Raw genomic sequence first — 27,094 nt, 5'->3', positions numbered from 1 at the left:
AAACCATAGAGCTAAACTAAGCGGTAAAAGTACTGAAAGTGCGTTAAATCTTGCTATAGACGAAGGGTTGGTGAATATAACCAATTTGTTTTTGAAATGTTCGAGTCGCTACGTAAATAAGGATAATGTTGATGGATTTGTGAGTGGACTTAAGAGTGGTGCATTTGTGTTGGGTGCGTTAAATCCTTCTTGGAAAGATTTGACTGATAAAGTTCTGCATTGCATTAGAGAAGTCAATAGTGATATGTTGATGGAAATATTAAACTCGAATCAGCTGGAGGATGTTTCTCGCACGCTGACGGACCTGTGTGCCGGCACGTCGTTTGGGCAGACCTTACATCAGAGAATAAGGAGCGATGTTTGTGAACCAATAAGGAGAGCGACGGATATAGTTCTACAACATAGCGGTCATAATGAAAACTTGATGGCTCTGGCAGAGATTTTGCCGCATCACCTCCCTGATATAGTAAACTTTGTTTTTGGTAAGAATTAACTTATCAATTTACTGACCGCTGTTTAGATACGAAAAGATCTCGGTACAAAACTTATTCTTGTACAGGTCGGGCAGACCTCTTTATACTTATGCTAGGATTTATATTAAGAGCTAGATCATTTTATTCAGTTGCAATAGAGATAAGACCTTGTAAAATATGTTTTCGATATATTTACGTTTTTTTTTTCGACCGACATAGTGGTGCATTGTTATAAAGAAGATTTTCATAATTTCACGGGTTATTCGACGTTTTTTTAGTATGACAGTTGAGGAAAACATAAAAGTGATTTAATTTAACTTACACTATCTGGACATGCTAATAAAACGTGTCCAGTTGACGAAAGAATTAATTAAATTAATTTTGAGTTTCACCAACTGATCACACGTGTGTCCAGCATCGCGTGACCAGCTGACGAATAACCCAATTTCACTACTTAGTCCAGGTACTAAAGTATAGTATAGGTATCTTATAACTTTTGTTGCTTTACTTTATTTCTAGCATAAAATTGTCTCCAACTAGTTCATCCGTAATCACTGTTTATAGTTCCTAAGCCATATTTTAAATACTCAATGCTGCAAACAGATCAAATTTCACATATTTTACGTTTAATGTTTAATTATAGTCAGTCATTTAATTTTACTTGTTTTGGACTGAATCCTAGTCTACGTTGTTCTATTGATTTAATATTTTCTGTTTTTTAACGTATTTTTTTAATACTTAGTTGTATTCAGAGCATAATAATAGAATATTAAGAATCATTAGTCGTATTTTATTGTTGCAATAGTGGATTATTTTGACTACAACTATTTTAGTTTTAGACTACTATTTTAGTTAATAAAAAAGTATATAGATAATAATATTCCACACAATGCCATCTAATCTCAAATTAATCAAAGCTTGTTTTAAGTACCTACTAGAAAACTGATAAACACAGCCATGTATTTCAAAAAACATACGAAATATATATTATTGCATAAATAACATCCGGACACAAAACAAATTATATTTTTGCTCATCACACAAACATTTTTTAAGGTTGGGGCTCAAACCCACGACCTCTCGTAAAACAGTGTTTGTCACTTACCATTTAGACCAACAGGGCAGTCAAAGCCTCAATTTTTTTTCTCAAACATTGAACGTAATTTTAGTCAATTTTAGGAAAGAATATAATTAATGTGGCTAATATTGAACGAAATTTTGAGTAAAACTCGTTTATTTATTAATTATCAATTTCATCCCATGATAATCCTCTCTTCCTCATTAAAAAAGTGTTGTAAGATTGATCACCTATACTTATTTTAAAATTCGATGTTTGTCTACTGGTAACTTGTATCAATTCTATTTGGCTTATCAGTTCTTATCACGAATGTGTACTTAATTGTAGTCACAACAAACATAGAAATAATCCTTAAAGATAAACAGTCGTCAGTACTTTTGTCTATATTCTATCTCATTTGTACTTATGTAAGGAGAGTGCCCGACAGGGTCCATAATTGTTTCTAAATTTTATTTTATCTCTACCACCTGTAATTGTAGGTACATTACGGATAGCAATTAACGATTTTGATTTGATTTGAATATTAAGTGTTTTTTGTAATAGTAAAAAAAAATAGGATCAAGTTATATAAAATACTTATTGTAACTTTTAAGTATTCTGAAGGATATGTCATTTGGTCAATGTACTTATTCGATTTAATGTAGAACAAAAAATAAAACGATTTTCTAAGTTCCTTGGTTTCATTATCCTAAAAATCCTCATATCCTGAAACACATAATACTTTGAATTGGTAAAAGACATCAGTTCCAAATTGTGCTAATGTTCCACAACTATCACATAGTCTCAAATTAAGCAAGACTTGTTTTGTGAGCACTAGACAACTGACTGACCAGCATACTTATATATTTCTAAATGAATACACCCAGACGCAAAACAAATGATCGTTCTCATTACAAAAAGATTTTACCTACTTAGGTATAGGGTTTAGGTATTAGGTATAGGTAGGGTATAGAACCAACGAACTCCAGTCCATAATATTGAATCCAAAGTCACTAAGTTTCTTGGTTTGTCTTTAGTGTTAGTCTTGATGCCCCAGATCACTATTACTTTTATCAATCAAGTATTAAAGATATTATAACCGTATATTTCTTGTATTGAATGGTTTGTGTTAGGCAGTTTTGAATTTAGGACTTTTTATTTCAAATGTACATATATTTTGTAAAAGCAATATAATGAAGCTAAATTGTCATGCCTAGTGTATTAAAAACACTAGAGTAAACATAAAGTCACGATGCTTTATAAACAATATTTGGATGGACTTATTTCACAAGGAGCAACATGTGTGAAGGTAGTCGGCTGTGCAGTTTTCATGGTGTTGCCTTACTTTAGACGTCTTAAATCTGAACGACGCAACCCTCAAGAATTACGTAAAACTTCTTTCAAAATTGACAGTCCTGTCAGTCTGTATACAAAATATCTTGTCAGCTTTAACACAACAATGATAAATTGCAGTAAAATATAATTGAAATGATCCCGTTGTTAATAGTCATCACAATTCTAAAGGCTATGGTAAGTTAAACTAAGTAGTTATTAACAATACTCAATAAGTGGTCATTTTTTTACCTGGTGATAAACATGTTCTCTCTTAAACCTAATCGGAACTTTGCTGATAGTACTGTAAGTTGCCGTTTAAATATTAGAAAAAGTAACCTCACACTGTGTGATAAAAAACAAAAAGAAACCTTGCGGCATCTGAAAACTCCTTCATCAGCCATCATAAATGGAAAGAGGAGTGGGAGTCTAGCTCTGTACCTATCTTCGCGGAATACGGTTGTAGGTGTGAAAATGACGCTCTCAAGACTGTGTGTTCCTCCTCGCTTCCAGAACTGCAACCAAACTGATGGATATCCTATACTTTTATCAAACAAAAGCTTATAAGCTCTGTGGCGATACATGCCCAAAATAACTTTTAACTTAATACAACTGACAAATGTAAACTGGTGATGAAAAATATCGCATAACATATATCCAAGACGCGAGGGATATGTGGTATCAGGAGATCTATTAAGTGCTTCTATATGATAAATTATTATCTCTTTGCGCATGCCTCCGACTGCAATTCTGTTTATACTGTTGTTAAATACCTTATCATTGATTTTTTATCTTGTTTCAGTCTTTTCAGTTGATTTTTAATTGTAGTTATCCGTGCGGGCGGATTTTTTGTTTTTTAAATTATTATTTTATTTATGTCTTTTTAGTTAAGAAAGATTACTCACTTTGAGTACGTTATTCATTTTTTTATTATTTATTTATCGTTCCATTTAATATTAAAAATGCAAGTTATGTACATACTTAGAATCAGTGTTTAAAATCCTTCATTTTGATACCCCACTTAATATGCCTGGTAGATTTATTTTTATTTCCTCACATTATGGCTTTAAACAGCCGCTATATTGTTTTCTTTTATATTTCACCTACCTAAGAACACTCGGGCTATTAAGACAAATCTAACGATACCTCAAATGTGAAAATCCATTCAACGGTTCTAGAGATAGGTAATAAAGAATATTACATACATACAAGATACGCGCTAAACACATAACCCTCCTGGCAGTCGGGTAAAAAAGGCCTTTGCCCATCAGGTGTATTAATATCGAGACTAAAGCAAAACATTTAAGTAAAGATCGGTGTCAAAGTCGGATTAACCCCGCAAAATACTTATATTATCACCTGACTATTTTTGCATCAATTCTCCATGCCTGCATTTTATATACACGACTCTGACATATAGAAATATAGTTAACATAATAATATGATCGTTACGTCTAATAAGGCACAGTCTTCTGTAGCCACTAAAAACTTCAATTTTCCGCCTCATAAAAGCCGGGATATGATCTCTCCCATTACCTCCATGACACATGACTAACCCTTAACTATATTATTTTCTATCTCTTCCTATTCGGCTTTTTTCCAAAACTTTTAAGCATAGAATAGTAGCATGTCCTTGCTTGTTACATAACTTTCGGGCGAATGCTCGGCGCTCTGTTCGGCGAAATGCTCACAGGGAATAAGCATATGTACATACTGTTTTTTACAGGATTTAGTAGATTTAAATAGATCACCAAACCCACTATGCGCGACGTGCCGCGGGTTCGATCCCCGCGTAGGACAATTTTTGTGTGATCCATTAATGCTTGTCCTGAGTCTGGGTGTCTTTGTGCATGTAACTTGAATGTTTGTAAAATCCCCGCGACACAAGGATTAAATTCCTTACTGCGGGAGTCGTTTTAAAAAAAAACACATTTAGTCGGATTTGGTAGCCTATCGCCCGCGCTAGTGCAAGGCTTGACGAAATGATAGGCCAGAAACCTCGATGGCTTATAAAATTATTCGTCAGTTTGTTTTTCTATACAATGCCTATGAAATTTCACTAAACAATACTTGGGTACCATTACCCTTCTCACGCTTATTACAACATAGAATCTTTCCAAGGTCATGTTATTACATTATGTACGAAAACGAAAATCCAAAACAAAAACAAACGTAATTTGAAAACGTAAAAAAGGCTTTGTTATAAAAACTCGAGTTAAATTTCGGGGAAACTTTTTCAATTCTCTTCTCTTCATAAAAGTCGAATGACAATATAAATGAGTTAAGAAGTACTTCGTGTTATGCAAAAGTTAAATATTACAAATATCACCCTAGAAATTGTTACGGGCGACCTCGGGGCACTATTTCGATTGGGTTTTCATGACTTTGGAAGCCGGAGGACCAATTACTGTGACGCAGCTTTGGTGATGGTCGTATCTGTACTCTCACAAACATAATCTTATCACTTCATTTCTGTCATTATCACACTTCATTATCGCTTCATTGACGATATAGGGCATGCTTAAAGAGGTACCATGTTATCTTAGAATCTTGGAAGGATAGATGACAAATGATAGGAAGAAAACTGTAGTAGAAATTGGTAAAGACCAAGAGACATTTATGTTCATGACCCTTCAAAAAAAGGATTCAAAAACAACTCTCCAGAAACATTGAAACCCACCGAACGAAACTAGTATTCAAAAGATATTTCCGAAAAAACAAAAGTAATGAAGTCATAAATTTTATCGGCCCATAAAATATTCAATTCATAACGAAAGAGCGGGTCGTGTCCAAAAAAACACACAATATCCATTAAGTCACGCAGGTGTGTTCGACCATAAAGGGTTTCGATTCAAGTTTTACGCATCGAAAAATGATTATAATGGTCCATCTATAGCAGGAAGTTCGTTAGAACTTTAGTGGCATAAAATTGAGACTACACAAATAAATTTTGGGATCTGTGAGTTACAGCGATGTTAATGGTTAAAACGGTCAGTGACGTTGTGTAATGGATAAAGCTTGAACATTTGGGAGATAAAGGGATAGAAGTGCACCTGTGTTTGTATTAAAAATTGTTTTCCGGCTTGTTTATGGAGTAGGATTTTGTTCTTATCACCCGGATATTAGTCGCGGTATTCGAAACGAGGGAAATCACAGTAGATTTTCACAAAAGATCCATTTTTCACTTTTAGAAAATACTTTAGAAACTACATGATTCACTATCATCTTTCGATTAGATTTTGATTTCTCTATTTAACTACTTTTGTTATAATGATCATCTCCACCAGTTTTATATCTTCATAAATATCCTTCGACTTGAGTGCTCAGTCCCAAAAAATAATAAATACCTATAACCTAGTGCAATGCCGAAGACTATTACTACCGTTCTCAAAACGTCACAAGATCGACCCTCTCCGGGATAGCGGCGTACAGGTCAGCATTAACGCTGGACTGGATGGCGGCCGAAGACTTGAGGCAACGGGAACTGGCGGCGGCTTTCGAAACCGAGCCTTCGGTACCAGTGAAGAGCCTCTCGACAGACTGTATCGGGTACGCGAGACCTGCTTCAGGAAAAGTCGCTCGGTTGATGCTGGAACTGCTAAAGTAAGATGGTCGTATTAACGCTAGTTGTTTTAGAGTTACCTTAAAACTTCTTAAGCTAAAGCGTACTTCTTGAAGGCGGACGTAAGTACTTCCTTGCTTGACACCGCTATGGTGTTTCGATATATTCCTATTTAGTTCAATTTTGTTGAGAACTTCTAAGCAGTTGATCATGATGGTACATCTTATTTTTTTCTAATCTACTTTTATGAATATTACAGGCTCTGATGAATACCTTATTCAAATATTAATAGACAACTTAATTAAAGATCCCTGATTCTTTTAGAAATCTAGAAGGCGATGAAGGTACCATTGTGACAGAACTGATCCAATCTTTGATTCGGGCCAAACTGTTGGTGGAAACCTCCATGCTAGATGCGGAGCCAGACCTGGACTCCCTCGTGAAGACTCCAGGGGTGATGATGGGGGAACCGCACACCACCTTCCCAAGGATCCTCGCTATGACGTGGATGACCGTCACTGACCCTGTTACTACTAAAAAGTTTGGATGGTGCCCAATTACCAAGGTGAGGACTTTAGACTAAGGTTCTTAAAATAATTTTTAATACCTTGAAACTTAATTTAAAAATGAAATTCTGTAGTTCTGTTCATAGTTTTTGCCGGTATTTTTTAGTATGTTCTTATAGGAGTTCAAAATTTGTCCGTGCCAAAATTATTGCGACAAGGGAAGTCTTTAGATGCAAGTTATATTCTTACCTTCCATTATAATTTATAAACAAACGATAACTGCTACAACACATACTATACGCAGGTAAACAAATACTTGGCAATGAGCAAGCCGATAATGGTAGCGAAACAGATGCGGCAGTTGGAGCCAGTCATCGCTAGAGCCCGATTCATTATGGAGGAGTTTATACAACACGTCACGCCACTCAACATGTACCAGAAGAAACATTCAGAAGGCCTTGAGAAGGTAACTTTAGTACAGTCGTTTTGTGAAGCGGATTCATATTATTCGATGACGGCCCCTCCTCCGTGGATATTCATAGTTAAGGACTCGGTTTGAGAAATAAAGTAGAGGGGTGATCCCGATAAATACGAATTACGATTAGTATGAGAAGTGTGGTAGTAGAAGTCAGACTACACCAAGACTGAATAGTATGTAATTTGCATAATAGAATATTCCCGTCAAACAGGTACGAAATAAACATTTTATTTTACCAAATCTTTTGTTTCCTAGCCAACTGAAGCGACAACATATTCTGAAGAACCAAGACTGGTGAGGACTTACAGACGCCCATCACGGACCCCAGGCACTGTACGTATTTAGGTATCATTAAAAACAAAAAAAAAAACTGATTATCACTCTTCTTCTGTTCAACTCAGCTGTTGAACTCAGCTCGCATGATTAGACACCCGGAATTCAAGTATGCTGACTTTCGTCAAAAACACGAAGCGCGACTAGTCGCGAGTTCGATCCCCACAGGGGACATACCTTTTTGTGATCCACGAAAGAAAAAGATTACTATTAAGTGAAGCAAAGGGTTTTAAGAGACAATTTGCTGCCCTTGAAACAGAACTCGATCCTTTCCGAAGAAAATCTATACTAACAATTCATTCTGTATCTCTCTCAGATTCGTTCAGTCCACGTGGCCCTAGCGCAATCAGGTACGCCGTTCCTAGAAGCCGACCCATTACCGAACATCATCAACGCTGATGACGCAATCATAGTCACGTCAAATCGCGTCAAACGTCAGAAATACCACCCCTACGTCCTGCTTGCAAGTCTTGTGCTCGTTTTGTAATAAATGTTTTGATGTTTTCCGTTTTCTTTTTTTCCACTTGATTTTTAGTCGGCTTCTAATCTTACTCAATGAGGATGTAGTTTTAAAAGGAGGATGAGGATGAATTTATTTTGACTAATAGGAGTGAATCTCGATTCAAAGCTGTTAAAATGTATGTAATACAAGCAGGCACTGGTCCGACCAAGGAAATTGACAAGTAACAGCCACATATTATAATACTGGATGTACAATAATGTTTATTTACATGGTAACCAAACAATGCTGCGATTTGAAACACGTAAATAGTAAATAAGGATAAAAATAATGTTTCCCTATTTACATTTAAAGCCATAATGCAATTAGCTCCCACAATATTTATGTAAATTTATTATTGTTAATACGTGAATTTTTCCGCAAGGATTACAATGAAACAAAAATATATCTAAAATATAATTTATTGATTTTTCATGTAAAATTAACACTTATTTACTAATTGGGATTGTATCATACACTCTTGATCATAAATAACTAGACTCATACAGCACCTGATTTGTACGAGGAAAGACTGAAGGAATAATAGTCGCCATCTTGAATTCGTGACGTCATAAACATCAATCGGTTCAGATTTATGTAGCCAGTAATCAAAACATTTACAAATATATCCTAGACATATAATTATGATTATTGCTATAATTGTAAGGCAGTTTGAACACATTGAACTTTAAAAATATAGTCATTAGGTCTGTTTTTCTGTAACATGATATTATCATTTTCTTTCGCGTAATTTTTTTAGTGACTATTAAAAATTGATCTCGAAAAATAAATATAGTATCAAAACTTATATTTAACTGATTTTTGGTTGAAAAAGTATGTAAGCGCATACAAAATTAATTATACATTTCAGACACAGCCAACAAGCGTCGCCTGCGCATATTCTATATGACAAGTATATTATCTATGGTTAACATTATGCGAACATGAATTCCATACATACAAAATTAACTAACATTTACTCTCTGTACAATTCAAGCATTAAAACCGATAATTAAAAGCAAAAATATAAACCCTTTTTTGTATTGCCATAAAAAGTATGGTTTTAGTCAATGTTGCCATTTTTTAATCAAAAAATGGTAACAGAAAATGGGAACTCGTTTTTCACTGTCTAATTTGTCAATTTGTCAGTTTATATTTTTGTTAGTAAGTTGTTCGAGCATAGACAAGAGATCTGTAGTCGATGGTTTACATGCCGTTGTAGGCGGGGCCGCCGCCACCCTCGGGGACAACCCAGTTGATGTTCTGCGACGGATCTTTAATGTCACAAGTCTTGCCTACAAATTAAATAATGAATTAGAAAAGTAGAAATTAATCGTTTGAAAAAATCTTAAAACCCACGTTTTTAAATGTCACTCTACTGAAATTTTATCAGCGGTTTTTATAGTTGTAAATTGCATTGTCTGAAGCTACCCTTAAAATTTCAGCCTGCTCGCTTAACGAAAAGTGCCTCAAACAGTTGCAAAAATCCAACCGGAACGAGGAAAGTGAGAGTATAAAAACGTGGGAAAAATAGTGAATAGAATTCTGTTAGTAGTATCATTGAAACTGTAGGTACTTACAATGTATGCAGTTTTGAGCGTTGATCTGCAATCTCTGTCCTTCGCCTGATTCCATGGGCACGAACTCGTATACGCCTAGGAAACAACAAAAAAAGAATATCAATATCTCTTTTCTTTAATCACAAGCAATGAAAAATTACCATGTGAAATTATGTATCCACGACTTTGATTGGATCCACAAATACTTGTTGGTGTCTTTTTTTGAAACCCCTCGCAACACAAGGATTAAATTCCAAACTACGGGAAACGCTTTTAAAAAAAATAAGAGGAAGCGTACAGCGGTCTCTCTTTCACAACTGCAAGGGGTGCAGCAGTAAGGTTTTGAACATACCTGCAGGGCAGAATCTCGCTTCAGGGCCGTCGTAGACTGCCAAGTTCTGTTTGATAGGTATGGAATCGTCCTTCAGAGTCAGATGGGCGGGCTGGTCCGATTCGTGGTTTGTACCTGATAATTAGAAATAAAGTATTCAAACTGGTTCTACATTCAGTAGAAAATTCTGAGGGAAAAAATCTATAATAAAATGTTTTCAACTTAGAACCTTATTTTTTAAGCGGAAATTGAAATGTATCATCTATGAAAATTGTAACTCTTTAGCTATCAAGGTTAATTCAATATGTTCTAGTGAGACGGATAGACAGTGAAGTCTTGGTAATAGCACTTTTATCTTAGTAATAATTCTTTGGATCATCATCTATACTAAATAATGTTGATTTTTGACGATGTTGAAAACTTGTTGGTTTTACTTTTCCCATATTTCATGATCTTGTGACGTCTCTTCTACTTGTTCTGTTTTGGAACTTTAAATCGTTTTAATATTGTGTGTTACCTGTGAGAGCGACTGAGGAAAGTAGATCAAAGGTGATGACCCCGTCAGGTTTGGGGTACTCTATCGGCTGGCATTCCTTAGCAGGCTTCAATCTTGCGTGGTCGGCACCTGGGAATTAAACAATTATACTGAACAGTTAGATTGTTTTTTTTTATGATAAATAAATATGGTAAGTAAAAGGGGTGGCAAACATCTGCAGAAACATTGTCCTTTTCCTGACACAATCAGGTAATAATTAGTCTATCCAGAGTGCCAGCTAACTCCACCACTTACCAATTTTAATCAAAATTGGTAATTGGTTTGAGATAGATGGCGCTGTATGATAGTTGTTAAAAACATCAGTTTTGTTAACAGTTTTTTTGAAAGAAGTTTCTTACCTCCGTGGCTTAAAGTCCAAGGTTCCTTCCCTCTCATCACAGTACTGAAGGCAGTGTACGCAACTCCACCGTATAATCCTAAAGACGTGTGGAACGCAGGTCGGCAGTTGCGGACTTGCTGCAATCGAATGTAAAGTGGTTAACAATATAATTATGTAATTAAATAAATCCCGAGCATATTACATTGATTTGTGTATGAAAATTTAGCTCTTTAGTAATGGATTACAATAATAATATTAATAATTTACCATCAAAATCGAAAACATATTGGAGTAACAATTTTTATCGAATAGGTTATTGCTTAATCAGAAAATAACAGGGTTTTTTATAAGATGCAGGGAATATCGTAAAGATTTAGTACAGATAGTGAATTTATAAGTATGTTCAAAAAGTTTTCACTAAAAATTTATGTCCAATTAGACGGATATTTGAAATAAAATTAATCAAAATAACCTATTTACCTTGAGTTCTTGGTAAACGTATGAGTTTTCAAGTTTGTCTTCGTACGCGGTGGGCACAACACCTTTGTCATGGCTGGCTTCACCAGATATGATAAGGTCCATTGCTGCTTCAGCCGCCAACATACCTATAATTGCAAAATAATTATGCATTTTTGTAGGCGTAAATATTGGGATTGGGATTTAAGTTCGTGATTCATTAGTGTTTTGTAATACATCGCCGCTATGTAGAAACATCGTGTGCGAGATGTCATGGAAGTGACACAAAAATGTATTGAAAAGTAGCGACGCTGGATCGGAGCTACAACGATAGTTTAAACAGTAATATTATTATTGAAATAAAAAAAGGCAAAGAGTTTTTTAACTATTTAAACAAAAAGAGGAGTAAAGTCTGTCTTTAGAAGGGTATTAAGTGATTATAAATTAACATTATTTTGCAGTTAAAGTTATTTATGTGGGAGTGTGTTAGACGTATTTGATCAAAATGTTGAGAGGGTGAAAGTTTTTATCTGTATGGTTGAAGGGTGTTTGTTAAGCTTGAGCTTGAAGAGGCAATGTTCATGCGTGTGTTGTGCACTGACCGGACTTCATGGCGTTGTGCGTGCCCTTGATGCGCGGCACGTTGAGGTACCCGGCGGCGTCCCCGCAGAGCGCGCCGCCCGGGAACACGGGCCGCGGCCGGCACTGCCAGCCGCCCTCCACCAGCGCGCGCGCGCCGTACGCCGTGCGGGACCCGCCTGCAGGGGAATGCTTACTATGTATTTATACTTACCGGCACGGATCTTGAGCGCAGACCTTCACCTGCGCAGAAGTGATTTTTGTGTCCCCACTCTTCCGCCGAGCGCTCAATATCCGTGCCGGTAAGTATACGAATGGCTTTTTCCAAACACATTTTTTTTTTGTTGGTGTCGGCGCAGAGTATTTTCTTTTTCCATAATCGATATTATAAGAATGTGTAAAAACTACGGCGGGCTCTTGGAAACATACATGTAGCGTTGAAGTCAAATAAATGATAGATCAGGTTAAGATTCGCAAAAATGAAAAATAAAAAACAGTTTTCAACAAAATCGACACAAGTACTTGTGTTGATTTTCTAATGGAAGACTGTAAAGAAATAAAAAGCACTTCCATTTTTCAAGTCTTGTTTTAAAATTAGTTATTATTATTTATAATTAAATCTAAATCCATTGAAAACAATGTTAAGAAAAACCAGGGATATTGTACCCAGGACCCAGTTTATCTTTGCCTCGCATTGCCCCAATTGAACAACATCACTTAATAAATCAATGACAAGTGGCGTCAATTACCATCTTTTGAGCTCCCGGCAAATATTAATGTAAATAATCCGGTCGATATTTTCTGGGGAAAGCTGTTGGAATGTGAAGACGGAGACCAAGAGATAACCTTCAAAAACGTGTCAATATTGTGCTCGAAGCAATTTCACTTCCACATTCGAATGCTGACAGCGAACGCATACTCCGCCAAATCAACTTAATAAAACTAAGACTAGCTATAAAATGTCATTTTCGACGGTAAACGGTGTGCTCTTAACTAAACAACGAATTAAAGGTGTACAATCAGACAAACAGGCAGACGAACCGCATTAAACAACAAGCAAACTGCAAATTATTGTTCAATTGCATTCGGAGTCCAGTAGTCCGTCTATCTACATAGAGTCTAGAAGCGTTTTCACTCACATAGAAAGTTATCACAGTAGACATTTCCTACCTTCAAACAGGGGCCTGACGTAGGGGTGTGTCTTGAACTTCTGGAACTCCCTGAAGGGGCTCAAGTAGGGGTTGGCGTAGTCGAGTCCCACTACGAAGCCGACGGCCACGAGAGGCGCTTCGCCTTCCTCTACCTTCAGATGGTACATGAACGAGCCCCCGTAGGTATTCTTGTCTAGCGGCCATCCGATCGTATGTTCTACCAGACCGGGTTTATGGTTCTGAGGTGGAAAAGAGATAGATATATTGTTACATCTGTTTGCAGAGTTGGATATAGTCTCAAACCTAGCGAAAGTATAACTAAACTATTTAATAGAAATTTAATGAGGATTGTCTCGTACAAGCGTTTTCAGCATCATCAGCGTTAATGGCTGTTGAAATGTAACTGGAGGCAGTTCACCTCATAATTTTTTCGTTATTAACAGACTACAAAAAGTAAGTGATTCTCAGTTCATCCTTTGTTTTGTATTTTTTGCTACCCTGGAGCTACGGGCTGGACGAACCGATTTTGTATAATCGTTTTTCATTTGACTTAAAATACCTGGCATTTGATCCCATAAAAATTTCATCAAATTTGACTCAGTAGCTCTTTATTTGAAGCCGGTTGTTAAATTTATTTGTTAAAACAATATTATTATCAGGATATTGGCCTATCTACCTAGAGACTTCATGCCATGGTAGATTAGTGTGATAATTAAATAAATAAATAAATGTTACAAATCTTATTATACAAAGTGAATACATATCAAATTGTGCTAATAGTACCTCTGGTTTGACTTCCCACAGTTCCTTGAGACCGATACCGTAAGACTGAGGCTCGCTGTTCTCTCTCAGGTTGTATTTCTTTGAAACCATTTTTGTCAGATGACCGTGACAACCTGCAAGTACAAAATACAAACCAAACCAGTTAATACAAGTAACAGTTTAGATATAGTCCGAGGTATATTTAGAAAGACTACCGCCATATTGGAATAAGATTTTGAGATTTTAGTTTAAAGAAAAGAGGTTATGCCCTTGTGTTTCGTGCAAACTAAACTGCAACCGCCAAAGTAGATCGTTAACAGTTGATACGGTCAGTCCTGGATGGGTGACTGATCTGATCTATGTCATGACGAGTTCCTCCGTGTATCAAAAGCCACGTTGAATTGTGGCTCCTGGCTACTGTAATCAGAAGCTAGAAAGTCTGACAACCAGTCTTACTAAGGGGTATTGTGTGGCCTAGGGAATTGGGTTAAGAAGATCAGATATGCAGTCGCGGCTTGAAAATCAGTGGTACTTAGCTGCGTCTGGTTTATAGACTGTTATCCGACCCCAACATAGTTGGGAAAGGCTAGGTTGGTGGTTCTTCTCAGAGTAGCCAGTTAGAAAATAACAACTCCAACGAGCTTGATAATGAGCAACGAGCCAGTGATGAGCTGGGACAGAGTATAGATGGTCTGGGTAGAATATACCTTCAGTGAAGAGCGTGATCTTGGAGTGGAACTCCATGCCGCGCTCGAACATGTCCTTGGGGCTGCCGTCCTTGGCGATGCCCACATCGCCAGTGGCTACACCTTTGAGCGAGCCGTCGTCTCTGTAGATGAGGTCCGCGGCCGCGCAGCCAGGCCAGATCTGATAACAATTAGATCAATAAATGTTTGGATGATACAGGATAATGGTGTACTATAATGGTAAATAATTAAAGTTACAGTATATTATTATCAAACCTTTCGTGAGACGGATTCATAACTATTGATTAAGTAACGGTTTACTAACGCGTATTTTATTTATCAATATTACCCGACTAGTTTCGAATTGACAGTTATAGTAGCGAACCCGCTGTCGCGTATATGCGTGTTAAGAACTCCGGGTTTGAATCCAAAACTAGTCAGGCGATTCCGATATTGAATCGTGACAAAACTGTTTACTACAATAATTATATCCAAATTAAGTATGAGTATAATGTATTTACCTCCGCACCAGCCGCTTCAGCTTGCTCCGACAGCCATCGCACTAGATGTCCGAGCCGCACGACGTAATTGCCGTGGTTGTAATTGGGTAATCCTGAGAACAATAGTATCAACGAATATTATTTTTGTTCGCTGATTTTTAGTTGTTAATTAAAAAAAACAGGAAAAAAGCGATTTTGGAGTAGTATGGACAATCGATAAATCGATGACTTAATATCGAGTATTCGAAATTCGAAAATTGTGTCCAAGCATGGCACTTGTCTTGGCTTATTGTGGTCTCAGAGGAACTTAATTTTCTATGCAGTTATTTAAAATTTCCGTACTCTGTACACGTTATAATAACTTGTACAATTACACTGCGCAACCACTGCAAATTGCAAACAGAAAGGATCTATTCGCGTGAAGAAAAGGTGCCGTCCTATTGACTGAATACACTGACATACGTCTTCTAAATTGCCAGGTCTGTGGGCAATTTTGGGAATTAAAATATTAACAAAAATATAAGAAACCTTACCACGGAAAGCCGGCAGTGGGATTCTCGAGCTTGATGTAAGTAAACCGAACTTATCGGAGGTGACAGGCGTGTTCATAGGGGCTCCCTTCTCCTGCCAATCAGGGATCAGCTCGTTCAGCGCTATGGGGTCTACGCAAGCCCCCGATAGGATATGGCCGCCGATCTCAGCTGCTTTCTCTAGCAGAGTTACTCGTACTTCCTGCAAAGATGGCATAAGAAAACACAGTTAGACTTTTTTGTAGACTATTGGTAATGGCTTACTTATTAGAGGTTGTTGATTGCAAATCTTCTCTTAGGTTCTTTCCGGACAGTTCTATTCATTTTAGTGATACAACTTTAGGCTACCATTTTCTACTAAAAAGTAAACCAAAGTACCTGAAGAAAATAGTGGTTTTAGTTGGCTATACAACATTAGCATATCAATTTGAATTGTACCATAATATGCTGCGGTAAGTCTGTAACTAATTAAACTATTTTATAATTAATGCTTATCCATATAAAACTTGGATTAATTACTATTTTTTATAAGTATGTACATGCAAAATTGTGTTATTTTAGAAAATTACATTAATCAAAATACATTTGACAGTTTGGCACCACAATCAATGCACAATAAGATTTTATTTCATACTACCATAAAAGCCCTCTGGCCAGAACTGGAATTGTCTTAGCTCATAACATGAATAAAGACTCGTTAAATGAATAGCAACTTACAACTCCCTTCTCCTCAGCGATCTGGCGCGCTCTGATGGCGGCCGCCATGCCAGCCGGACCACCTCCAACGATGAGGATGTCCGTCTCCTCCGCCACTCGCTCCATATTGACGTCTGGAAGGAAACATGTCATTCAAAACTGAATTATAAAATTCCGTAAGCCATTTGATGAAAATGCAAATAAAGTATATAGAATACATGCCTATTACAATCTTTGAATGCATCAAAGAGAACTTTCTAACAAAATTTTTGTATGCTATTCGCATTGGTTAACAATAAGTTAGATTTTGCCTCTGAAACTAGGTTGGTTCTGTGTTTAGGGACAGTGTTTTGCAATTATTGTGTAGTATTATAAACTGTATGATAAGCTTCATAACTTGTTTTATATCAGAGCCGCAAATTATATCCTTTCATGAGTAGTTAGTATTACAATGCAAACAATTCAATTGAAATGGGAACTGGATATTGCCTTTTTGGCCATACTTACTTATCTTTTATGAATAATCATATTTTTATCTACTGTTAACAATTTTGTTCTAGAATAATGAACAATTTTGTTCTAGTAAATTTCTATACTGTATTGTGTTCCCTGGACAGTAACATAAATTTTTATACTGTATTCTGTGCTAATGATAATTCAAATTTAATTATCTGTGATGCAATACCTCACTAATACACAATATTTAAAGTTTTGGCAGCAAATAGAATAATTTGTTGTATGAGCCAAATTACTGCATTTTTAATATATGGACATAATATTAAATGGAATGACTCCGTTTGGCACGAAACATCTGTTGCCAGGCGCTTTTTGGCATTGAACACTACAAAGAGAGGAGCCGTCAGTACACAGCAATTTTGATTTTAAAGTTTATTAAACACCAAAATTTGGCAATATTAGTCAATAATCTCATATAGTCAATATTAGATTTTCTCAAAATTGAAATGAAAAAATTTCAATCTATCTTATTATTTCTTGTAAATATATTATTGGCATAGTTGTTTGACAGCCTGTCAGCATCTTTCTAATGCTACATGGTTTAATTATTAATAACAAGGGGAGGATAATAGATATTTTCAAATAACCGATTAATTCTAATGATCATAATATATTATTACATATTTAAAAAGTCATCACTGGTGTTACAAACATTGGTGATGTTATTTGAAAATCATTTTTGCTATTTTCTACAAGAGTAATCATTAAAGATAAGCAATGACTGAATCATAAGATAAGGTTAATTTGACTTTAATGTTATGGAAATCATGATTTCACTGTTGGGGGTAATAATAACAGCTCCTAACAATGATACCTACAATGCCATTCTGATAACCAACTTCAAGGCTGACGAAATTTGTTTCCAACCCAATAAGATTGTAATTATGAAAGAGTGTTAGCAATCTAAGGTGCACACTTCACTGGGGCACTTTCTAAGGGACATCATAATGTAAGAACAGGTGCTATAGTGACATGTTTATGATAAGACGGTAATATGCACGTAATTAATTGATAATAACACTTCATATTTGCTAAATTTATCGGTAATTTTGCTATTATCACTTTTTAAATGTGACATTAGCCTTGTTAATGAAGGTTATCACTCACCTTTCCATCTTGGGTCCTTATCTCTAGGATGTATCGTGTAATGAGTTGTTATCTTAGGGTAGGCATCTGAGTATAACCTCTTTGCAGCGTTGGTTAGCCTCCCCACTAAAAAAATAACACGAAGTTGTAAGAAACACCATCAAAACAAACAAAGTGAACTTTGAACTCTTACATTTACCAGCTTTATTGCATAACGTTGCGTATGTATACGAATTCACTACTATATTTGCTACCAACTTTAATACATACAATCTAATTAAGTATTCCGAAAAGCACTAAATACACTGAATATTTTAAACCAACTCACAAACAGCTGATAGCAACGTCACTTAACACAACTTTTGAACCTTAAAATTCCAAGCAAATTTTAGGTAAATAATTCGTAATTGATTATTTAATTTCATATTCATCACTAATAATGACCAGAAAACATTTGTTTTTATTTAAAAAATATTTTATTTACCCTGACGAGACGAGCTAACGATTGCCGCCGCCATAGTTAAAAACAAAATGTCGCTCCGATACAGTCAAAGTCCGGTTTGTATCATCATATTGTTCGAACCTAAGTATAATTATTACAAAACGTGATAATATATTTTGATTATTGTTTTTTATAATTTCTAATAACCAATAAATATGTTGATACATTGGAAACAGTGCAAATAATAACAAGCATATTTTTTAAGTTATATTTGAAATAATTTAATACGGACAATAACCGTGACAAAGGAACGTAATTACTATTTGTGGCAAAACTTCGCGGTTAATTTTTAAACAATTTAATTTAGAAGTTTGTTTTATTAAAACTTTAATATGTTTACGCGATTTTACGTATTAAGTCTATAAAGTACTGAAAGTTAATTATTTTCATTTCAATGACATGTTCTTCTTCAAATGTAGGTACTGCTAATTTCTTAAATAAATTTCGTGAAGCCCACCCTCAAAAGGGGAAATTAATTTAATTAGAAATATTATAGACGGTAGTGCGGAGATACAAAAATAAAAATTGTGTATTCTATAGGTTATTTATTTATTATCTATTCTATGGATATATTTTAATAAGGATCGCTTAAAAAAAACTTCCGTTCACAGAAGCAGGGTTCTTGTTTACTTGAATGCTAATTTACGAGGTACATACGTATTTGGTGATGCAATTAAAATAAATTATATAAGTACTTTATAATATTGAAATATATTCTGCAACACTAGACTTGTGGGTAGTTCTATTAAGAGTATTTTAAGCAATAACTTTTGAACGACGCGTCGTATAGGCCTACGTCGCGAAGTAGGTCTATCTCGTGACTTCGGTAGAGACTATTTACAATTAATGGACTTGTTATATTTGATATAATTTCTGCCGTCAAATCAATCAGCCCATGGCGGGCCACTGCTAAACTGAATCCTGGTTTTAATGCCAACACAACACCCAGTCCTCCGCTCTTCATGCGGACCTACTTACACTGCTTATATCCATTCCGTCTCCACCCAAGAAATCGTTTGTCCCAGCGGCCATTGTTTGTTCAACAGTAATGACCATCCCATCCATTCTATTTCTGGTAGCTATGCCTTTCTCTCCAGTTCAACGCAGTCTAAATTTCTGATCTTATCGTTCAAAGAGTGCTGTGCCTTGGAGGATGGGTACGGCGAAGGAAGAACGATTCGGTAGGGGATAATATAATACGTTCGAAGTTACTATAATAGATACTTGATGGCACGTCTTGAATAAATGAATTATGATTTAATCTATCATTGATTTTGATTTATTTATCACGTAACTATTTTTATGAAAGAAACTGGAGAGTACTATGATGCTTTCCACTGCCCAACAGCTACATTTTAGTTATACATATTTAATTAAGGTGAGGTTGGCCCGTGGGGCTATGCGAAACAAACAAACTACAGTAGAACAGTAGGCTGTCATTAAAAAACAACGAACCATGGTCACTTCGCGAGATTTAAAGTTCTATACAAATTATCATACTAAAGTTACAAATAACGCTCCCCTATTATAATGTAAGTTCTTACCCCTTTTTTAAAACATTGTTGTGGGGTTTTATGTAAAAGTAAACAGTATTATAATTTAAACAGTTTATAAATAAAGGTGACAAAATAAAAGACCGGAGCAAGTTTAGCAATTAATATGTTTATTAAGAAAGCTTAGTAATAAGTCACTGGAAGCATAATTTAGTATTGTAATTAATTTACTTCACAGGTTTCATCTGCCACAAGCCGTCGTTGAGATAATGGCAATTCTCTATGCCCACACCTTTGTTCACTTTGGCTCTGAAAACAAACAAATACAATTACAGATTTTAATAAATTTTCATTTTTCGTTACGGTTATACGACAAATAGTAATAAAAAAATACAAATTCAAAGTTAGTATTTGCTTGAGGTAAATCTGAAAGACCGATCAAAACTACAATAAATATTTATATTTTAACCCTAATGGAAAGGTAATTTTGATCAAGCAAATTACATTACAAGTTGCAATTACGGGATTAAATCGATCATCCTTTCAGAAAAAACAAAACGCAAATTCAATATCCATAAAAAAAACTTTACATGTCATCGGTAGATAAAGAGGTGCATCCGACAGCCAGTGCGTGTTCCTTCCCCTCGGCCATGACGGCTACCACCTGGCCTTTATCTACACTGCTCATGCGGGCTCCCGGCGACGTCAGACCTAGAAAAATATAATGTATGATTAAAAAGACCAGTCTTGTAGAAGCATACCCAAAATGTCAAGTTTTCGCATCACTCTTATTAGGATAATACAGTGTAGTGTAAAAATGCTTTGACACGGTTTCAGCAGAGTAAGCCTTAATTTTTGGGAAAATAATAATCATGATACATAATTCAAATGTTAATTGTATTGAATGTTAATTGAAATATTACTTTGTTGTTCTAATGTTATTAAAATGTGTGTAATTAATATCTAATACTGATACTGTATTTTTCTCTTATTTTGTGTTAACGTACATAATTTTATTGGTAATCCGGGTTAATATAAATAAAAAAAACTCATTCTGGTGCACAGTGGAGAAGAAATTTCATGACGTGTAAGTTAAAATACGAGTAGTGATAAGATTGACATGTAGTTAGCAACTATCAGTATATTATTACATCGGAAAATCAGCCCTGTTGCTCTGACGTACCTATAGGCGATAGACCACCTCCTTTGATAACAGTACTTTTTGTAAGTATCGTTTTTAAAGTTTAATTAAAAACGTTAATCCTTGGTTTGACCTTACCTGGACACATGATGTTGGCTCCACTGAGTACGAAGCGGATAGCACCCTTGTCGACCTGCTGCATTGGCAGGAAAAATGGATCTGTAATGAGAAAGTTTATGTAAGAGTTAAAAATTATGTTTAGTTAATCATCATCATCGGCCTAGCCTTTTCCCAACTATGTTGGGGTCGGCTACCAGTCCAACCGGTTTCAGCTGAGTACCTGTGTTTTACAAGGAGCGACTGCCTATCTGACCTCCTCAACCCAGTTACCTGGGCAACACGACACCCCTTGGTTAGACTGGCTGTCAGACTTTTTCAAGCTTCTGACTACCTGTAACGACTGTCAAAGATGTAGGAATAACAGCCGGGACCCACAATTTAACGTGCCTTCCGAAACACGGAGGAACCTCGCTATGACAAAGATGGTCACCCAGCTACGCACCAACCGCGTCAAGCATAGCTTAACCTGTGATCGAATCACTTATGCGGTTATAGCACAGCCACGAATTATGTTTAGTTAATGTCAAGTAGAAAATTAGGTGTTTACCAAGTTTAAAAAGGAACAACTTCTGTAACATCTTATTTTTATTTGGAAATGGACAATTGATTCATTTCAAGAACACTAGTTGTGATCTAGAACCTCAGTGCGCAGATAAACGGCGGTATTATTAAGTTATCAAATATGTAGATCGAACGATTGAAGGTTGGGCTCAGACTGTAAAACCATGTTCTAACAGCATGTTGCGGGCCTTTCGACGACACACACCTTTCCATAATTGTCAAAAATGAGCTGGCTATGTTTTTGTTACCATTTTCAATCACCAACACAATTCTGCATTCGTAGACATTACTGCACGAGATTCGACCGAACGAACTTCGACTTGGCAGTATAACGTTCACAGCACTAAGATCGTAAGATCGCTTAAGCAGTTTTTAAATACTGACACTTATGTAGGAGTTTGAGGGTCGGCATCCAGGGTCCCTCGCGTTGACGGAAGAACAGCAGCTCTCCAGCGCTGTTCACCATAATCTCGATGTGGTCGTGGCTGGAATGGAAATAACATTATTTTGTTATATCTTGTTCAAAAAGGGTTATCCAAAGGACGATCAACTGATGAAAATCGTGATCCTTTACTACTTTATCACTTGGTGGTGATTGTCTATTGACCAAGAGACTAACAAGAAATTATATGTACTATGTGATTTAACAGAAGATTAGAAAGCCTAGACAACGGTTGAACAGATGTCCAGTTATTGGACTATGGCACCTAGGCACAAACACAGCATAAAAGATTTCATTCAGTTTTCACCGTTGCCGGTAACAGTATATTTAAATTGGCGAACCGTGCAACGGTACGAGCGCCGCGCCGACCGACAAATTAGCAAGTGAATTACTTAACTAGACTGCATTGTGAATTGTGATGGATTATAATTGATTGTTATTTTATGCAGTGATTTTGATTGCAATATTCAATGCTATGAGGTAATTAATTCAATTGAAATAAAACCCGAAAATAATGCTTGCATATTTCAAGCCTAAAAGAATAAAATGGAAATAAATTTTGAAGGAAATATATATTGCAACATTCAGGATTTTACCATAGACCCTGGCAAAGGGACTCCACGGTATTTTTAATTCAACAAGTTTGATAAACTCTAAAATCTTGTCCTTATCACACAAATTGTTGATAACAAGTGATACAGGACTAGAGTCAGATTCCGATTCCAGTTTATGTCCATGTGGCTTGAATGTTTGTGAAAGCTTCCACAACAAAATAATTAAATTTCTCAACATGAAAATGTATTAAAAACCTCAATAATGAAGTCATACACACCATTTAACAATCCTGAATGTATCCTTCTTAGGTAGAACTTGGTCGATGTAGTTGTCCAAGTGAGGGTACAGCTCCAGCAGGCGCGCCCTGATGCCCTTCTGCACTGAGGACTTGAGCTGCTGGACTCCCGATATGCTCTCCTTCTCGTCAAATCTGGAATCATACAAAAAAAAATTGGTTAATAAACTGGTACTGGTCTAATAGAATTAGGTTAGATTTTTCGCCACGCTAAGAAAAAAGAACGATTATAAATAGTAGAGGTAAGTGGATTAACGACTGAGGACAATGGATTAGAGACAAACGTCAAGTCTAAAGCCGCCAGCTTAAGACTTGCGAAAGACTGCTGTGAAGCATAAAATATAAAAAGAATGAGCATAACTTTTTATCCTAATATACCCTATACCATTTTTGCGGGATTCCATACGGACTTATTTCTTAATTTTGACAGAGTATTCACATAAGACGTGATTCCAAAAAGTTCTCATATTTTTTTCGCCCTAAGCTAAGCCATATTTTGCTTATAAAACCTGAAACCTCCGGCAGTGCAAAAAGTTCAGTCTACTTCATAGCCCTAATAGATAGGTGGAGTAAGGTGTAATAAGGGGTATGAAGGCGCGTTGTGGAGTAACCACCGCTGCTAATAACAGTTCCAAAGGTCCTATCCCCACTTCTCAAATTAATATTATTGCAGTTGTGGAAGCGAGTAAATAAATTTCAGGCGAATCTTTTTACAATTTAAATAATTTTGGCATAGGTAGTGGTAGTAGACACTCTGAGTTAAATGGCCTAAAACTGCTTCATGGAGGTCGGCCACCAGTTCATTACCCCATAAAAGGAACTGTCGCATCAACCTATTAAAATGCACTGCGGTAGTTTGCACATGCGATACCTAATTGAGCAGTGGGAACCCGGTAAAGGGAAGCGTCCCGTTGATTTTAGCCGGTAGGGATCCGTCGTAAGCTTCCGGTTTCGACATTGCGGAGGAAGTCTATCAGGCAAAATGTTGCCAGAGCAAAATTAAAGAAAAAACTGGAACAAATCAATGCAGCATTTAAAAATAAATCGAAGAAAAATACCTACTGCCCAAGACACCAAGGTAAGTCAATACTTTAAGATCCTTGAATTTAAAACGTAAGCAGTAACAAGAATTTTTAAATTTCTCAGTAACTTTAAATTAAAATAGTACTTTGAAAAGAACAATTTAATAATGATTGTGTAAGTATTAATGATTAGGTATTTAGGTACTCCGCGTGCGTCAGTGAGTAACAAATAATAATTAAAATGAAAAATAAAATAATTACAACACCTAAATAAAACACATTAAATCGTCAGTAAATTATATGTAGGTACATAATTACTGAATTAAAACCCATATAAGGTGGATGTTTTTGTAAAGATTCGTTACCTTAAGAGGTAACTTTAGTTTAATAAACCTAAAATTTAAATAAAAGGAATTCTAAAATAAAGCTACATAAATAATTCATGCAGGGTTTATTATCCTTTGACAATGCCCTAAACAATTGCGAATGTCCATTATCCAACATGTTGACTGTTGACATTTTAGTTTCCATTCATTCATTGAGAGATGTCGCTACTCAATTTACCAAAATCTTTACATAATGTTACATCACATTAATCAAGGAAACGAATAAAAAACTTCAAATGTATGAGAATAACATTTTTCGGCGTGACTTTGACTTGTCTTTTTAATACATTTCCATATTGACACATTGGAGTGATTCATTAGCGTCAGCGCTCGGATAAATGTAACTTGTATACAGGCCCAGTGCATGCGTGGCCCCGGTTTCGTTCACTCATTCGTTCGTTGCATTACTGGGTCATTGCACTGGCCCACTTTACTTACGTCCGCCTCAACATTTTTCGATGTTACGTTACCTGCATTGAACACGTGAGGTCAAAGTACTCACTGTTTTCTTTTAGAAGAAGACTAAGTATATTGTTTATAAATTGGTGATATACGACTGTACAGACGTCGAGATTAAGATTTAGTTAATAACTTAACATTAACAAAAAACTACTGATAGTAAAAGTTTCACACATACAACATTTAAACTTTTAAATGGCGATCGATTGTTATTTTCACTTTTAATTAAAAAAAACCCGTTCGGGAGCTATTATGCTACTAACAGAGAACAGACACGCCAAACTTATTACCCCTCTTTTTTCGTCGGGGGCTAAAAAGGCTATTTTTAGGGTTCCGTACCTCAAAAGGAAAAAACGGAACCCTTATAGGATCACTTTGTTGTCCGTCTGTCCGTCCGTCTGTCCGTCCGTCCGTCCGTCCGTCTGTCAAGACCCTTTTTCTCGGGAACGCGTGGAGGTATGAAGCTGAAATTTATATCAATTACTCAGGTCTACTGTCCCTTGAAGCTGTGAAAAAATCAAACTTCTAAGGCAACGCAATCAAAAGATACAGCCGTTTATGCCGCAAATTTTCGACACTTGCAAGGGAATCAAAACCTACAGGGTGCTTCCCGTGAACTCAGAATCTTGAAATTTGGTACGAAGCACGAAGTACGAAAGGAAAAATTACAAAAACCATAAATTTTTAGTTACATCACATAATATTTTTTTTTTAATAATTTTAAACTTACTACCTATTTCCTCATAAACGCGTAGAGGTATTAAATTGAAATTCATACCAAATACTCAGGTCTATAATACCTTTAAGCTGTAACAAAATCAAACTTCTATGTCAACGCAATCAAAAGAAACAACAATTTAAGCTGCATATTTTGAAACTCGCAAGTACTCGCAAGGGAATCAAAACCTAAAGGGTACTTCCAGTCGACCTAGAATCTTGAAATTTGGCACGAAGCAACGTTTTATAGCACACATAAAGGAAAAATTCCGAAAACCTTAAATTTTTAGTTACATCATCAGGTGTGTACGGGACCCTCGGTGCGCGAGTCTGACTCGCACTTGGCCGGTTTTTTTTTCTCTTACGCCGCGTTAAAATTCTAGAAGATATTATCTGGTAACAAATGAAAAGTTGGGATTATATTTTCTTGCTCAACTCGAGAAAAGATTTTTCGTACCTAAGACCTAAGTAAATAGCGCAGTACGATGCTAGCATACGTAAACATTGGAGAGCGTAATAAAAGAAAAAGGAAGTACTTCTTATAGTAGTTCATTTGTAATGTTACAGCGCGGCAAAATTCAATGTAGGTTAAAAAATAAAAATAAGAAGAAAAATCAAAGATGGCACCTTAATATCAACTGTAAAGCAATCGTATCCGTGATAGCCAATCAGTGCCGGGGATACCGACACCCGGCCACGTCAGACAAGCCTAGCTATAAAGGTTGTGTTTGAAAATAAAAACAAAAACAGGAAGAAAACGTCCAAGAATTCCCACAAACTGACTTACGAGTACTATGGCAGGCCGTTACTAATGAGGTATGATTATCGTGGATTCTGCTGTTTACAATGTGTGATTAATAAATGGCAATTGGATTAAATTTGAAACTATACCTATTATTTTTCTTACAAGGCGCTGAAGGGCTGTCGCTCCATGTAAAAATACGAAATAAAGTGATTTACATACAGGAGTTTCAATACGATAAGACTGAAAGCCAAGCAAACCCGCTGTGAACAGGCTACATAAGAGAACCGAGTGTTTATATTTAAATTAGTGAGTATTAAAAAAAAGATCAACCAACGTAATAGATTTGACGTAGAAGAAACACATGAAGTGCGTATTTTACATTCCTCGTTGATAACAATAAAAAATTAGCCACAATAAAACTGTTATCAAACAATAAAATTTTATCAACAAATAAATTCGAATTGTTTTAATGCTGTCATAAAACTGGATGACCATGTTTATGTAGCCAAATTATTTTATACATCGTGAAAAATATTAGTATATTTACTTCTACTCTACATGTTTATGCTATACTGAAATCCTCCTAATCATTTTTTTTTATAACTTTAATGATGCTTATAACTAAACACATTCCATTCGGAATACGGTGTTACCTACCAGACTTCTCATTTTCCTTTTAAACTAATCCA

At 35.9% G+C, this 27,094-nt stretch overlaps 4 protein-coding genes across 5 annotated transcripts in view; 2 read left to right on the top strand and 2 right to left on the bottom strand.

Moving 5' to 3' along the window:
* On the top strand, positions 1-1,469 carry LOC113499860 (the record flags this gene model as incomplete). Its single annotated transcript, XM_026880434.1, is given in 1 exon segment — positions 1-1,469. A coding segment is annotated over 1 exon segment (493 nt), but the record flags the coding sequence as incomplete, so codon positions are not given.
* Positions 1,470-1,477: 8 nt separating this feature from the next.
* Positions 1,478-8,770, top strand: LOC113499861. Of its 2 annotated transcripts, none has more exons than XM_026880435.1 (6): positions 1,478-3,060; positions 6,221-6,465; positions 6,749-6,989; positions 7,235-7,396; positions 7,664-7,741; positions 8,058-8,770. In XM_026880435.1, the coding sequence occupies exons 1-6, from the start codon at positions 3,019-3,021 to the stop codon at positions 8,226-8,228; spliced, it is 939 nt and encodes a 312-aa protein (XP_026736236.1). In that variant the 5' UTR covers positions 1,478-3,018; the 3' UTR covers positions 8,229-8,770. The 2 variants fall into 2 exon arrangements, with proteins under 2 accessions (XP_026736236.1, XP_026736237.1); XM_026880436.1 differs by lacking the exon at positions 1,478-3,060 and adding an exon at positions 4,745-5,919.
* A 289-nt stretch (positions 8,771-9,059) lies between these two features.
* On the bottom strand, positions 9,060-18,542 carry LOC113499859 (electron transfer flavoprotein-ubiquinone oxidoreductase, mitochondrial). The gene is made up of 15 exons (XM_026880433.1): positions 18,452-18,542; positions 17,989-18,093; positions 16,387-16,499; positions 15,673-15,871; positions 15,161-15,252; positions 14,661-14,820; positions 13,975-14,087; positions 13,211-13,430; positions 12,064-12,219; positions 11,486-11,610; positions 11,025-11,142; positions 10,648-10,755; positions 10,152-10,265; positions 9,821-9,895; positions 9,060-9,535 (listed from the first exon to the last, which is right to left on the bottom strand). The coding sequence occupies exons 1-15, from the start codon at positions 18,483-18,485 to the stop codon at positions 9,447-9,449; spliced, it is 1,821 nt and encodes a 606-aa protein (XP_026736234.1). The 5' UTR covers positions 18,486-18,542; the 3' UTR covers positions 9,060-9,446.
* A 1,569-nt stretch (positions 18,543-20,111) lies between these two features.
* LOC113499897 (malignant T-cell-amplified sequence 1 homolog) overlaps positions 20,112-27,094 on the bottom strand; it is a 66,500-nt gene continuing 59,517 nt past the window's right edge. The window contains exons 2-6 of the mRNA XM_026880485.1: positions 23,059-23,211; positions 22,169-22,269; positions 21,242-21,322; positions 20,553-20,673; positions 20,112-20,271 (exon numbers count right to left, since the gene is read on the bottom strand). Coding sequence (XP_026736286.1) covers positions 20,190-20,271; positions 20,553-20,673; positions 21,242-21,322; positions 22,169-22,269; positions 23,059-23,211 — 538 coding nt within the window. The 3' untranslated portion in view covers positions 20,112-20,189. The remainder of the gene's footprint in view (positions 20,272-20,552; positions 20,674-21,241; positions 21,323-22,168; positions 22,270-23,058; positions 23,212-27,094) is intronic.

The sequence above is a fragment of the Trichoplusia ni genome, chromosome 13 (genome assembly GCF_003590095.1).
Source record: "Trichoplusia ni isolate ovarian cell line Hi5 chromosome 13, tn1, whole genome shotgun sequence".
In the NCBI taxonomy this organism is placed as follows: domain Eukaryota; kingdom Metazoa; phylum Arthropoda; class Insecta; order Lepidoptera; family Noctuidae; genus Trichoplusia; species Trichoplusia ni.
This window is presented reverse-complemented; position numbering and strand designations above follow the sequence as displayed.

What these genes read in the sequence shown, in the direction of transcription:
- LOC113499859 (XM_026880433.1), bottom strand. Translation starts at nt 18,485, where the DNA reads ATGGCGGCGGCAATCGTTAGCTCGTCTCGTCAGG. An exon ending in TGTGGGAAGTCAAACCAGAG is followed by an intron (nt 13,431 to 13,974) that starts GTACTATTAGCA and finishes TTTCCACCTCAG; the next exon opens with AACCATAAACCCGGTCTGGT. An exon ending in ACGTTTACCAAGAACTCAAG is followed by an intron (nt 11,143 to 11,485) that starts GTAAATAGGTTA and finishes ATTCGATTGCAG; the next exon opens with CAAGTCCGCAACTGCCGACC.
- LOC113499861 (XM_026880435.1), top strand. Translation starts at nt 3,019, where the DNA reads ATGATCCCGTTGTTAATAGTCATCACAATTCTAAAGGCTATG. An exon ending in TCACAATTCTAAAGGCTATG is followed by an intron (nt 3,061 to 6,220) that starts GTAAGTTAAACT and finishes CCTATAACCTAG; the next exon opens with TGCAATGCCGAAGACTATTA. An exon ending in TTGATGCTGGAACTGCTAAA is followed by an intron (nt 6,466 to 6,748) that starts GTAAGATGGTCG and finishes TGATTCTTTTAG; the next exon opens with AAATCTAGAAGGCGATGAAG.